This window comes from Furipterus horrens, unplaced genomic scaffold, assembly GCF_987537825.1.
Source record: "Furipterus horrens unplaced genomic scaffold, mFurHor1.1.pri manual_scaffold_4, whole genome shotgun sequence".
In the NCBI taxonomy this organism is placed as follows: Eukaryota; Metazoa; Chordata; class Mammalia; order Chiroptera; family Furipteridae; genus Furipterus; species Furipterus horrens.
Genome location: NW_028327174.1, coordinates 76,792,388 through 76,807,020, shown reverse-complemented (window position 1 = coordinate 76,807,020; position 14,633 = coordinate 76,792,388). Strand labels below are relative to the sequence as shown.

At 35.9% G+C, this 14,633-nt stretch overlaps 1 protein-coding gene across 1 annotated transcript in view; it reads left to right on the top strand.

The window, feature by feature from the left end:
* The window catches only part of PAWR (pro-apoptotic WT1 regulator), a 120,925-nt gene that overhangs the window by 69,320 nt on the left and 36,972 nt on the right, over positions 1 to 14,633 (top strand). The window contains exon 3 of the mRNA XM_090273657.1: positions 10,861 to 10,992. Within this exon, the coding sequence (XP_090129783.1) occupies positions 10,861 to 10,992 (132 nt within the window). The remainder of the gene's footprint in view (positions 1 to 10,860; positions 10,993 to 14,633) is intronic.

Here is a 14,633-nt window from a genome sequence, read left to right as displayed (position 1 = left end):
GCCTTTTTGGAGGAAAATTTGGTAGTATGCTTAAAGAGCACTAAAAAAATAAAGATGCAAAAATTTATATAAAAGACTATTTAGCTTATATGTGTGCCCCACACAGATATGATTAAACAAATTATGCTGTATTCATAATCTGATTTACTATGCAGGTGCTAAAATTGTTGTTGAAAACAGATGATACAAGTTGAACTCAAAACAGGATGCCTACAATTCTCTGCATTAAAGAAAAATAGTCCTAGCAGATGGTTTTGTACTAAAGTGATAACAATTGTTTAAGGTTAATGATGATTTTTTATTTCACCTTTTTTGTAAAAAGTTTTTTGAAATGTACATTAATTTTGTAATTAGGAAAAATTGCTATTTTGATTTAAATAAAAAGTTCCAAACTAAGGTCTTTAAATTATTATTGTATTTGTTGAAATGGCAGAAAGTGCTTGTATACTGTTATTGACAGAATTTGACACTGCTTAGCCCTGAGATCTGTTGGGATTCCTACACAAGGTAATATGGTTGAATCTGACCATGGATGGGCCATATCTGGATAGTATTGTAAAATTTTAATGGTGGGGAAGGTACTTTAAAATTGTGTGAAAATGAATTTCTGTTTTTATTTCCTGTCTTTGAAGGGTTGTATTTTCAGATGCTTTACAAATAAGTTTTGTTTTCTTTTTTTTATAAAAATGCTAATTTTTATTACAGAATCAGCTTTTGAATTCATGAAATCAAAATACTTCTACTAGTATGCTACCAAGTTGTTAGAAAACATAACTAATCCAGTATGATAAACTTGGTTGCTAATTTACAGAATTAATTAGGATATTTTATAATTCATCTTGGAAATTCATATATTTTCATTTACTTCACTTTGTTTCCAAACGCTGTAGCCTAGGGCAGTGTGTGTGTGTATAACATTTTAAAGTCTTTGTAATAAAGACAGGCATTTTTCAGCAACCTTGAGAGGAGAAAGATCATTTGTTTACTTGCCTCAGTTCTTTTCAAATAGAGATGCTTATTGGTTTGATCTTATTTCAGTTTTCTTTTTGTATGATGGAAAATTCCTTTTGTTTAACCATTGTTAAGTAGACCTCTTGCCTTAGGAGCAGGGAGGGAAGGTAAGGAAAATGTAGACGGAGTTTGAGTGATGACAGAGTGTTATATGCTGGATAAAGGACTAATGGAGGATGAAAAAGGGTATGACCGGAGACGGAGGCAGATAAAGGAGCAACAGGGCTGATAGTATTGACATGATTTGCTGAAGAAAAACGGGTGGAAAGTTCTTAACTCTCCTAGTACCTTTTGTGGATGCAGTAACCTTCATTTTGGAAAGCATCACCAATTATCCAAATTCATGGTTTGTAATTATGTGATCCCAAATATAGACACCCCCCTCAAATGGAGCTATATAGTTTTTTTCTTTTCCCTAAAAGCTTTGCTAAGACTGCTTACTTGATTTTCTTTTAAATGCATAGGGCAATCAGAATGCATTCAGAGCCACATTTATATGATTTATTGTGTGTATATACAAGTAAATTTACTGGATGTTCAAAATTTTCATTTTATTTTAGTTCTTTTGTAATTCTGTTCCTCATTTTGAGTCACATAAAATGTAAAGCTTTATAGAGAAGTATATATAATTTGCAAAAATTTATTGAAAAACTGGACCACCTGAGGAATTTACATGAATTATTTATATTAAGATCAGATGTGCATATGTTATATAGACTGAGTCATTTGAATAGCATAGAATATTAAACTTTGGGGGGATTCTGAAAATTAAAGAAATTAGCACTTTTTAATGGATTTTTTTCCAGCTTTTCTTTATTGATTATATTGTTACAATAGTTCCAATTTTCTCCCCTTTACTCCCCTCCACCCAGCATCTCCCTCCCCCAGCATTCCCCCCCAAGTCCATACCCATGGTTCGTAAAAAATAACTATCCCTCCCGCTCAGATATTAAGACCCTTTGTAATCTTGTAAAGGACAATGGGCGAAGGTCTCAAGCTCCTCTAGCTGCTTCAAGCTGGACATGGTCATCGTCCTACCTACCCTTGGGTCCAGAAATCCCTAATAATAGTGGGGGTGTGGAGGGGAGGGTGGCCTTCCCACATGGGGAAGGATTGTGCAGACTCCAGGTCAGTTGGCTGTCCCCGGACAACGGCATGCTTGGTTTAACAGGCTGGCATCCTTGTTGTGTTCTGGGGGCAACAGATTTGGCAAAAAGGGTTAAAAGACATCATTCAATCCATAACTACTAGATGACAAAAGGCAGGGATTAATTTTTCAATGTTCCACATTAGGGAAAAAAAAAAAGGGCTTCTTTGGAGGAAGGTGTTCTAGGCACATCTCGCCTGTCCAAAACCCTTTTGCCCATTATATTTAGTTTGGGCTGAGGGAAATAGTTTATGTTTCCCCCCTCTCAGACCTCTGGGCCCTTTCTGTCCAAGCCTTTAGGATAGAAAAGAGAAACCAGTTTTAAAGTGAAGCCCACAGACCACCCCATTCTTCACCAACCCAGCCATTTAGTTCAGCCAAACCATTGAGTCTCAGGAGGCAGCGCTGCAGAGAGGATTAACTGAGGCCTATACGTACAGACAATCACTCAGGTAATGCAGTCATAGGCTTATGCCCTTTGAAAACAGAAAACACATGTTAATTTATGTAACATAACCAACAAACAAGTCTCTAAATCTGTAAGACTGTCTTATTGGGAAGACATCCAGTTGCAAGGCACTTGACATTCTACTTGCCTGCAACTTGAATCTCTTTGGTGATATCACAGACATGGTTTAATTTTCAAGTGAAACCATATTTTAAATGAGAAGAAACTTTTAAGACAGCTGACCTACTTTACAGTCTACTACTGATCATTGTGATTTTCCTTGAATAATGATTTTTCTCCCTAAGATTACCCTCCTTGTCTTTAAAGGGACTACATTAAGTCCATTTTTAGTTTATCCTGTTCATTTGCATAAACATAACAAGAGCAGCAAATGATCACTTATGAACTTTAGTTCTGCTTTGCTGGAACTTACCCAAGGAACATTTAGGGTGACCCTCAGTCTGCTCTTCAGGGCACAGAAGCTGGGCCACATACCTGGCATTCATCCTTGCCTGTACACACCTGTCCTTTCCAAGTCTTTCTGGTTTTCCATTGTGCCTTAAGGTTCCTTCTAGCCATCTTTCAGGAAAACAACCTTCGTTCCTTCCCTGGAGAGATTGCTGTGGACCGCACAACCAACCATGGTAGCAGGCCTTTTATCTCGCGGGCTTTTATTACCTTTGAAAGTCATTCCCAGTTCCTCAGGGCTTTTTGGTAACAACTTGAGCCCAAGCATGTCTCCTTTAGGCTTGACATTCCAGTCAAAGACTTGGTCAAAAAAAAGGAACCTCTATTAACAACTGGTCTTATTAGTTCTATGCAAAGAAACTTAAGTCATTACTTACTTATTTAGAATGCCAAACTCTGGAGAGATCAAATAGGGAGAAAAATATACAACGTGAAGGAAAATCTTTGACCTAATATTCACTGAACTGGCATTTCCATTCTTCATATTTTCATTTTTCCCCCACTAAAAAAAAATTTTTGTTTGTTTTTCCATTACAGTTGTCTCACTTTTTTTCCCCTCTTGCTTCCCTGTACCCTGCCCCCTCCCTTCCCCCACATTCAGTCCCTACTCAGTTGCCCATGTCCGTGGGTCATTTATACATGTTCTTTGACTTGACACTTCCCCTTCTTACCCCCTTCTCTCCCTCCCACCTCCCCCCTTGTTACTGTTAGTCTACTTCTTGTTTACATAGCTCTGGTTCAATTTGGCTCATTTCTTTGTGTTGTTCATTAGTTTCCTGTAATAGGTGACAGCATAAGGTATTTTTCTTTCATTGCCTGGCTTATTTCACTAAGCATTATTCTCTCTAGTTCCATCCATGTTGTGGAAATGGTAGAAGTTCCTTCTTTCTTTCTGCTACATAGAACTCGATTGTGTAAATGTACCACAGTTTTTTGATCCACAAATCTACAAATGGGCACCTAGGCTTCTTCCAGCACTTGGCTATTGTAAATAGTGCTGCTATGAACATTGGAGTGCATAGGTTCTTTTGAATTGGTGTTTCAGGATTTTTCGGATATAATCCTAGCAATGGAATTGCTGGTTCAAAAGGCAGTTCCATTTTTAGTTTTTTGAGGAAATTCCAAACTGTTTTCCATAGTGGCTGCACCAGTCTGCATTCCCACCAGCAATGGATTTTTAAAAGCTATTGTCAGTATTGTTTGGAGATGAATGAATTGTTTTGTTCATTTTTAAGACTTGTTACTTATGAAGGAGAACAAATACAAAAAATGGGAGAGGAATGTGAAGCAATACTAGATAGTGTACCACAGGGGTTTCAAACCACTGGGCTACTGACCTACTGGTGCATGACCTGTTAGGAACCAGGCTCCTGTCCCCCCCGCTCCATCTTCCACAAAACTGGTTCCTGGTATAACACACAAGTTATTCTGTCAAAATGTCAAAACAGCAATACTTGCCTTACGCATTTTTCTTACTAAAAATAAATTTAGCAGTTTTTAATATGTTGAAATGTGTTTAAATTGTATTTTCTCATTTAGTTTAGTAGGCATTATATTAGATAAATAGTAGTTGTAATTATTGTCTTTATTAGATATACCCCTATTGTTCAAGAATTCTTATAATGAATTCTTATAACATATATATTAGAAGCATTTCAAAATATATTTATACAAATTGTGTTGAAAATAGGCAAATGTTATGTTGATTGCTTCTACTGAACTGAGTTTTGTGGAATTCTTTATAAAATTAATGGGGCAAAGCAATCATTGAATGGATCCTTTTTAGTTATTACAGTTATTATTTCTGATACAGTAAAAACCTGAGCTGTAGTAATAGAAATTTTAGTACTAGGAAACTGGTACCTTATGATTTCCATATCAAGTTTATTTGCATATTTTATATACATAATCACCTGAAATCTAGGTGAAATCCAAAAGCAGTATATCTCTGATTTGTTCAATAAATAAAATAATTGGCTGTTTTCTTTGTTTTTAAGACTTCAAGTCCCAACTCCTCCTTAGCTTCAGTGTCCTTTGTAGTCTGATCCAGTCAGTTTGGTCTCTCCTTTGGATGCCCCCAGTATTTAGTTCAGCAAACATTTATTGAATATGTTCTTTAGAGGCCATGTTTTGTAATAAAAGTATGTTACACTGTGGTAATGTTGTTATTGTGATGTGCAGTCTGTTGTCTCAAGCAAGGTCTCAGAGCTATAAAAACATAGTACAGTATTCCCTCACTTATTGTGGGTATTACATTCGGGACCCCCTCCCCCCCGCCATAGGTGAAAATCGTGAAGTAGGAACCTTACATTTATTTTAGTATTTATATATATTTTAAGGCTTTATAAACCCTTCCCACACACTTATAAACAATTCCCAGTCTCTTACTAACCTTCCCCACTCCCTTATTAACTGTTTCCACACTTTTATAAACACTACTTATGTTCTTAACCATATAAGTGTGGTGGGAAGGGTTTCTAAAGCCTTAAAAAATATATAAATACTAAAATAAATGTAAGGTTCCTACTTCGCAGATTTTCACCTATCACAGAGGGCGCCTAGAACATAATACCCGTGATAAGTGAGGAATCACTGTATATGCACCCCTGTGTTCATTGCAGTGTTACTTACAATAGCCAAGATTTGTAAGCCATACAAGTACCCTTCAGTAGATGAGGGGATTAAAAAGTGGAATACTACTCGGCTGTAAAACAAAAGGAAATCTTACCTTTTGCAACATGGCTGACTGTACCATCTTCAGTTCCCACCAGCGATATAGTCATGCCAGATCCTCACTGTCACTTGCTGTTCCAATACGTGTGTAGTGCTAGCCCATTGTGGTTTTAATATGCATTTCCCTAATGAATGGGCCTCTTTTCTTGTGTTATTTTGCTATCTCTGTACTTTCTTTGGTGGATTGTCTTCAAATTTTTGCTTATTTTTAATAATGCACTGAAATTTATCCTGGTATATGTAGCGTGTGGAATAAATTCAGTGTCATTTTCTAATACAGCTATTTAGTTATCCCCAAACCACATATTAAAAAGTCCATCTTTTTCCATGGTGTCAGTTTCCACTTTTATCATAAACTTAATTGGTCTAATGATTTGGATCTATTTCTAACTTTTTTTTGGTATGTTTTATTGATTATGCTGTTACAGTTGTCCCAGTTTCTTTTCCCTTTGCCCTTCTCTACCCAGCAACCCCCTTCCCTCAACCTGTCCCCCCGCCTCTTAGTCCATGTCCAATGGTCATGCATAAAGTTTTTCTCAACATTCCCCTGCTATTTCTAAGTTTTTAAAAATCCTATTCCTATGAATTAGTTTTTTGAGTTCCAACTAATAGTACTTTAAAGTTATCCTAATTTCCTTTTTATTTGGTGACTTTGTCAGACCTGTATCAATGATCTGAATAATGTTTTTAGAACATGTAGCTTCTCTTTTTTTTTTCAACATTAGCTATTAGCAATGAAAATCATACATTTTTTTGGTGGTTGTTCAGGGGTTTTATTTGTTAAAACATTAGCACTCTAAATTGCAATTTTGGGAAAAGCAGAGCTTGATGAAATTTGTGATGCTTATTATCTGGGTTTAAAAGATGTTATTTCATAAAATCTGACTTTATTTTTGTTTCAAATACTTGTTAACCTAGTTCTCATACACTTCCTAATCAATGTAAAGGGAGAGAATAACTTTCACATGTTACATTTATTTAGAAATGAGAGCTTGGAAGAGAGGGAATTCAGTCCCACATTCTTTATATAAGTATAACGTAAAATCAATACATTTTCATTTATTCCTCTTAGATATAAACTTATAATTTATAGAAAGAAACTTTTTAAATGTTTATGTTTCTTTCTGGTTCTCATGTGCTAGTCCTTATTTAAAAATTTATTTATTTTTAGAGAGAGGGTAAGGGAAGGAGAGAGGGAGAGAAATATTGAGATCACTTGACTCTTGCTCACAGCCTGACAGGGACGGAATCCACAACCCAGGCATGTGCCTTGAGCACTGGCAACCCTTTGCTTTGCAGGATCACCCCCAACCAGCTGGGCCACACTGGTCAGGGCAGCTAGTACTTATTTAAAAACAACTCTCTCCCCCTTAAGGATGCCAGTGAGCTATCTGCTTAGAGAATTAATAATCTTTGCAAGAAACAGAAGTAGAAAATGTCTTTGTTCACCTTTGTCCATTAACCTTTTCTGGTTTATTCTTTCTTTTTTTTTTCCCTCATGATTTCTACCAAGTCATTTATCTAGATTTATTTATTCCAGTTATATAAGATAGCTTAAAGAATTTTAGGATGCTTGTTGCTAAAAGAATTGTGCTGATTGCCAGAAGAACTTCAGAAGGAAGTTATGATTCATCAGGTAATCCTTATTCTAAAAGCGGCCTGGAATGTAAGGTGCGCACTCTCCACAGAGCTAGTCTGTGTGGTGAATAGGTTCCCAGGTCAGGGGTAACGGAGTTGCCATGGAAAAGAACGTTCAAAATTTTAACCTGGTGTGCCACAGTCCATCTTCCTGACTTCTCTCATCTTGGTAACTCATTCATTCCTTTATCAAACATTTACTGAAGAGCTCCTTTATTTTAAGGTGCTGGTAAGGGAATTTACATTTATTGAGGGAGTATGAGGAGGGAAGGTTAGTGTTGAAGGGCTGGATCTCAGAAAACACAACAAAGATAAACAACATCCCAGTGCCAAGGGGGGTGGGGGGGTTCGTGGCTACCTGCATCAACTTTTACTTTCTATCTGTACTCTTCTGTGATGTAAGGATTTAAGCTTTATGCTACTGACATGCAATCCTACAGTCAGGGATTTTTGCAATCCAGGTACTGGAGAAAGAGGGGCGATTGCTTTCATAGAGTAGAAGCTAGAGATGAGACCACTCTTTATTCTTTCCAGGTCTGTACTCTTGCTTCTCAGCCCCATGGTATGTTAAATGGTTGATTCTTGATTCAGCACTATATCCTGAAGAATTTCTTTACTTAATTTCCTCTTCTATTCTAAGACCCCTGTCGTATAGTTTTCATTTGTGGTTTTATACATCTTAGTGTTAACCAGAATAAGTGTTCTGTCATGACTATTTTCCTTAAAGTAATTTTTCTGGATGTCTTATGTTTTTTGTGCATTCAGATGAGTCACTCTACTTTCCAAATAAATTCCCTCAATATTTTGATTGACATTTTTATTCAGTTTATACATTGATTTACACATTATCGACACCATCACAATATTAAGTTTTTCTCAATTCAAGAATAGCTTTTAATTTATATTCCTCAGTAAAATTTTATAGTATTTTTCATAAAGTGTTTTAGTTTTATATGTTTACTTTTTAAAATTATATAATCTAATTGGCTATTGATTTTTCTTTGGGAAGCCATTTTTGCTTACTTACTGAAAAACCATCTTAAGAAACTGTAATAATTCTAAAATATTTTTAAGTTAAATTCTTGACAAGTGTCATCTGATGTTCCTTCTTTCTAATGCTGAAATTTCTTATTTTTCTTCGCTAGTGTATCAGAGAGTCCTTCCAGAGTAATATTAACAACTGTGCTGTTACTGGACATTAATGCCTTAAGTCTGATTTTGCTTTTAAATTTTGTCAATGTTTTACCATTAAATGTAATACTCTGTTGGTTTGAGAAAGTTTTTTAAAAAGCCTAAGAGAGTTTCTTTTTCTAATCAGGACTAATTTTTCAAACTGTCTATTGGCTTTACTAAATTTCTTGTATTGAATTCTGTTTTCCATCTAGGAAATATGTTGTTTGACTAGTCTTTCCACTTTTGTGCCTTGTCTCTGTTAATCTGTATTGTGAATTGCTGTATACAGATTCTTTTCTCAAAATCAGCTTGATGATGTTTTACTTATATTCCAGGGAATTATAGTGAGATCTCAGGCTATTTATATTATTTATGCTTCTTTGAGATCAGATCACATACCTTTCCAATCCTCACCTGTGTCAATAACTGTGACAGCTCTGATATCCTGCTTGCAGCCTAACATGGTAGCCGACCACAGTTTTATGGATCCTGTAGAAGACATGCATCCCCTGGGTCAGAGTCAAGGACACTTTATTACTCATAGCAATTGCAGTACCCACGGTAGCATCCTTGTTCTTGTATCAGTTATCCAAGCCCCAATCCCACAGTTACATACTAGGGCCAGGTGGCACCAGTACACACAATTTCATTACATGAGAGGGCCTTGAATATTCTCTGGAATCTCTGCCCATTTGTTTCTTTAATTCACGCCTTCTGTGCTTTTCCATGATTTTGTCCTCACATCTTCCTAATTTAAGATTCCACCTCAACTTCCATGTCCCCCATTGTGGACCTTTCAATGTGCTGCTTATTTACTAGGTTCCTCCTATTCCAGACACTTCAGTGATTAATTCTTGGTTTGCGCAGTGGCCTCTGTCTTTTTTTTCTCTTTGGAGAATTTGTAAGTTCTCTTGTTTTTCTTGCCATTCTGTACTTTGGTCCATGCCTTAGTGTTCTCAGAGGGCCTGCCAGGACATTATTTATTTTTGTCTCTCACAGAACCCTTTAGGACAGTGTATTGGTTAGGATGTGTTCAATTGTAAGGAACAGATAAACCACTTTACAGTGCATGTAATGGATAGAGTTTTGTTCCTGACTACGGTTTTTTGTTTTTTTTTGTTTTTACCTGTAAAAAATCCGGAGATGGATAATGCTGGTGTTGATTCAGCTTTTTAGCCCCACTCTTTCCTGTAAGTTTTTCCATGTGCAATTCCCACCATCTGAAACCCTTTTTCTACAACAACTTGTCTGCAGTTCCTGATTGTACCCTCCCTTTAAATTATAAGCTCTTTCACAGAGTCTTTGTAGAACACTTACTCCCCAGGTTAAAACAAAAACGACAAAAACTCTTCTTGTATGTACTCAATGGTACTCTCATAAGCTAGAAAATGGCCGTGATCATTAAGTTTTATATGAGTCTTATCTTCCCTGTAGACTCTTAAGTTCCATGTCTGTGGTGTATATTTTGTTACCCTCTGAAAAATGCCTGAAGGTAGACACAGTTTGCCTACTTGCTGAGTGGATGATACGGAATGAGCGAACCCTAGTCGTCGGCAGCCGTCCGTCTCGAGAGACGATGGTGTAGCTTCTTAAGAGTCTATCTGCACCGCCGAGAATGGCTGCGCAGTCCGACTCGGGAGTGACACGGTATCTGTCTCCTCCCGTGTTGAATCGACATCTTGCGATGACGCTGGAGTGTCCTCTCCAGTGAAGCTGAAGCTACAGAGCCTGGGCAGGGTGATATGGAGGGTCTGCTGTTGCCCATGCAGCAGACCCCCCCTCTCTTCGCAGCTGAAGGGTCCAAGGGAAAGACGGAGTCGATACAGCTTGGGTTCAGGTGCGCCGCAGGAGTTGCCGGTGTTGACTACAACGTCAAACCGCCTTAGGGACTCCGGCTCCGGATTTTCTGTCGGGGTTTACTCCCCTAGCCTTTCCCCTGAAGAGGTATGCCGCAAGGCAGCGGAGGTTTTTTGGAGTCAGAGTTTTCCTTCTCTGATGTCCCCTACATTTAAGTAAACCTTGAAGCAAGATGTTGGCAGTGGTGTGAAATGGAGGTTTGGGTTTTAAGCAAGTAGTTTAATTTACCGGCATTACATGTATATATTACTGAAAGGACACCTTTAATATGTAAATCGGTTTGTGACTGCACAAATATTTCTTTAATACTATCAATGTGCCTTCACATACTGCCCAAACATTCTCTTAATACTATGTAAATAAAATGGAAACGTTTTTCTTTCAGTGCTTAGATGAATATGAAGATGATGAAGCTGGGCAGAAAGAGAGAAAGCGAGAAGATGCAGTTACACAGCAGAACACGATGCAGAATGAAGCTGTCAGCTTATTGGATCCAGGCAGTTCCTATCTGCTACAGGTGAGTATATAAAATATTAGGACATCACTAGCTATTTCAACGATAATTTGTAAGTTACTATTAATAATTTTTCTAGTTTCATTCTGGTTGCATCAGCTCCACTGAAATATTTTCAATGAATTTAACCACTGATTTTCTTTTTCTTTTTCTTTTCTTTTCCTTTTTCCTTTCTTTTTGTACCACTGTTTTTTTTAAATCCAAATACTTCTGATTTATGTAGTCTTTGGTCTTTAGTTCATGATCAGTGAATATTTACTGACTGGTAAAAACAGTATCAATGGTAAAAACAACCAAGAATAATAATTATCTCTGCTTTTAAAAAGAATTTGTAAGTTTAAGTGAATATACAGTTCTATTCTAGTTTGATATTTGTTTTAGAATTGCATAGCAAATAGAGTTCAACAGCAAGTTTCTATAGAGTCAAATGTTTAAACAAAGTAAAAGCCAAAATTGTGAATCACTAAAAACATAATTCTGCATAATCATAAAATTCAACTCAGTTTTAAATTAGCTGTTATTTTTAATTCTCGTGGCATAGAAAATTGACATTTGATTGTATTGGGATGCCTCAGTATAAAGTAAATCACTTTGCAGAATTATTTAATATAAACTAATTTGGAAATGATTTTGATATAATCTAATCTTAAATTGATCTGATGACATTTTGAGATCTTAAGCTCCTGTGTTATCTTTTTCACAGTTCCAGTTTTCACTTTCTAAATTTTATTAAGATACCACCTTAAAAGGAGGAGTTTCCAATACAACCTCTCCATTTTATTGATGAAAAAAATGAAGTATTACTTGTCTGTTAATTTGCAAGGTAATGATAAATAGGCATTTAGCAGAGAGAGAGACAAAATATTTTGAAGTGGTTTGGAATGCTGATGCAAAACTACTTTCCCCTCTGCTCTTTGAGGCAGATACGTTGACATGAAGAATGGTAGAATGATACAGGTCTATGTTTCCCTGTACCCAGATCGCTGCTACTAGGACAAGTAGTACCTATTATAAATAACATGGTGTAAGCTAACAAGGAGTGTTTCAGCATCTGTGTGACTGTTCATAATCTAAAATATCTTTGTATCTTTGTCTAACAAAAATGAAATTAAGTCTGGGCCTATTCCAATGGAGAGTATTATGCTAAGTGAAATAAACCAGTCGGAGAAAGACAATTGCCATATGATCTCACTTATATATGAATCTAATGAACAAAATAAAATAACAAACAAAATAGAAGCAGATTCATAGGTACAGAAAACAGACTGGCAACTGTCAGAGGGGAGGGGAGATAAGGAGCTGGGTGAAAAAGGTGAAGGGATTAAGCGAAAACAAGACAAAACAAAACTCAGAGACACAGACAACAGTACGGTGACTGCCAGAGGGACAGGGGGATGGGAGGAGGTAGAAGAGGGTAAAAGGGAGATAAATTATGAAGGAAAGAGGCTTGACTTTGGTGAACACACAATATAATATATAAATGATGTATTATAGAATTGTACACTTGAAATCTGTATAATTTTATTAACCAGTGTCACCCTGATGAATTCAATTTAAGAAAGGGTGAAAAAAAGAGAAAAAAAGCATTTTTCCATGAGCCCTGGTGCCTGGATGCAAAACACCTGAGCAGTGCTTAATTTGTTCTGATATTTTTCTTCATCTCAAAGGCCTTTCCCCCCACCACACCCCCTTCTTAGAATGGAGTAGTGATGACAAAATATATTGAACATGAGGATGAGAATCCTAACCTGGGGGGGAAATAATCAGGGCCTGTCCTAGGTGAAGATATAGGCTTAATTTATTGAGATAGAGACAATATAGTGTTTTAAGACCTGGTTTCAGTTCTTGATCATGCTACCTACTCTGGCATACTCAATAGCACCAGGCAGCAGCTTTTAGAAAGAGGGTTGAGTTCTTTCTGTGGAAAGAAGCCCTTACACAGTCAGAGCTGGGGTAACTTGTGTTAGAACACATAGTTATTCTCAAATAAGTACCCAGATATGGAACAGTCTCAGCTGATCTGGCTTTCTGAGGAGCTTTCTGCCTCCTACATTTATCTTTTCTCCTCTAACTTTTCTAATCTCTTCCCAGGCCCACTCTTTATTAGTTTCATTTTTCTTTGTCTGTTTCATTAGCAGTTAGGATGTGACTCATTTTTTACTTTGGTTGCAAGTGTCTGCTTTGCCAGGCTGTGTGCCTAGCATGAAAGCAAGGCTCTCTTCCATGGGTCTCAAATTGCCTCATTCAAGTTGGAGTGGGAACAGGTACTCCTCTGTCTGCATAGTTGTCCTCTCCCTGCATTACTGCCTAAACATACATGTTCTACTACTCATGTAGGATAGATTTTTATTTGCAACTCCAACTTCAAAAAACAAAAACCAGAAAATCTTGGCATCATTGGTTAATTTAAGGCTTTTTTAGTAGGACAGAGAGACTGTTTCATAGCATTATCTGTGAGTCTGAATCATTTAGTGGAATAAATCTTCAAACATGAAGAATAAAATAGGAATATGAATTTGGCTTTACAGTATACTTTGGGAAATGTTAGAGTATTTTAAGATTATATTTGACAATTTTCAGATAATGTGGAGTAGTGGTAATAAAAAATAATTTAAAGAGCTTTCTTATAGTTTAAGCTATGATTTTACACATTACTTAACCATGTTTTCTTCTAGATAATCATACCAGTTTTTAAAGTATATTCTTTGATTAAATAATATATGATGAATGAAAATTTTAAAAAATAATACAAATGTAAAGAAAGTGGAAATTACTTAGTTTGGTCTATCCTTTACTCTGCACTTTTATGAACTATTTATTAAATTTAAAACCTTTTTTTTACTCTGCAATTTTAATGAACTATGTATTAAATTTTAAACCTTAAGCTAAGCTTATTTAACAAAATACAGTCAGAGTAAAAAAATACAAAAAATATAAAAGGCTATATGGTAAGAAGTCTCCCTTAGCCACCTGGTTATCTTCCCTGGAGGCAACTTGTCCCTTCTGTTCTTGTATATCCTTCCAGAAGTATCTGTACATCTATACATATTTCTGATTTGAAGCACACTTTTTGCATCTTGCTCTTTTTATTTAATACTGTATAGTGACCTCCATATTAGTACACAGAAGCCTTCCCTATTATTTTTTGCAAATGCACAGTGTTCTTTTTTATAAATCCACCATAATTTTCTATCTAATTTCTGTTGATGGTCATAAAATTTTTCGCTATTACTATGTGGCAGTGAAAAACTTTCAATATATTATTTTACATATATGTGTATAAATTAGTAGAAAAAAATCTAAGCACTGAAATTTCTGGGTGAAAATTACATTTGTAAGTTTGGTATTTTCATAATGTTCTTTGTAGGTGTTGCAGCATAAACTTTTTTCATGTTATTTAAAACTTTTTTTAATTATTTTCAGTGGCATAGAATTTTCTTTTTTAATATGTATAATAGTTAACACAAATTTCCAAGTAATGGAACTTCTCAATGGTTAAGGTTTTTTACTGTAAATAATACTGGAGTTAACATCTGTATAAAGTGAACATTTTGTGCTTGAATTATTATTTTTTTTTTTTGTCCAGATTTCCAGAGATAAACTTATTGGGCAAAAAAAAAAAGCATTGTAAGGATTAAAAAAAT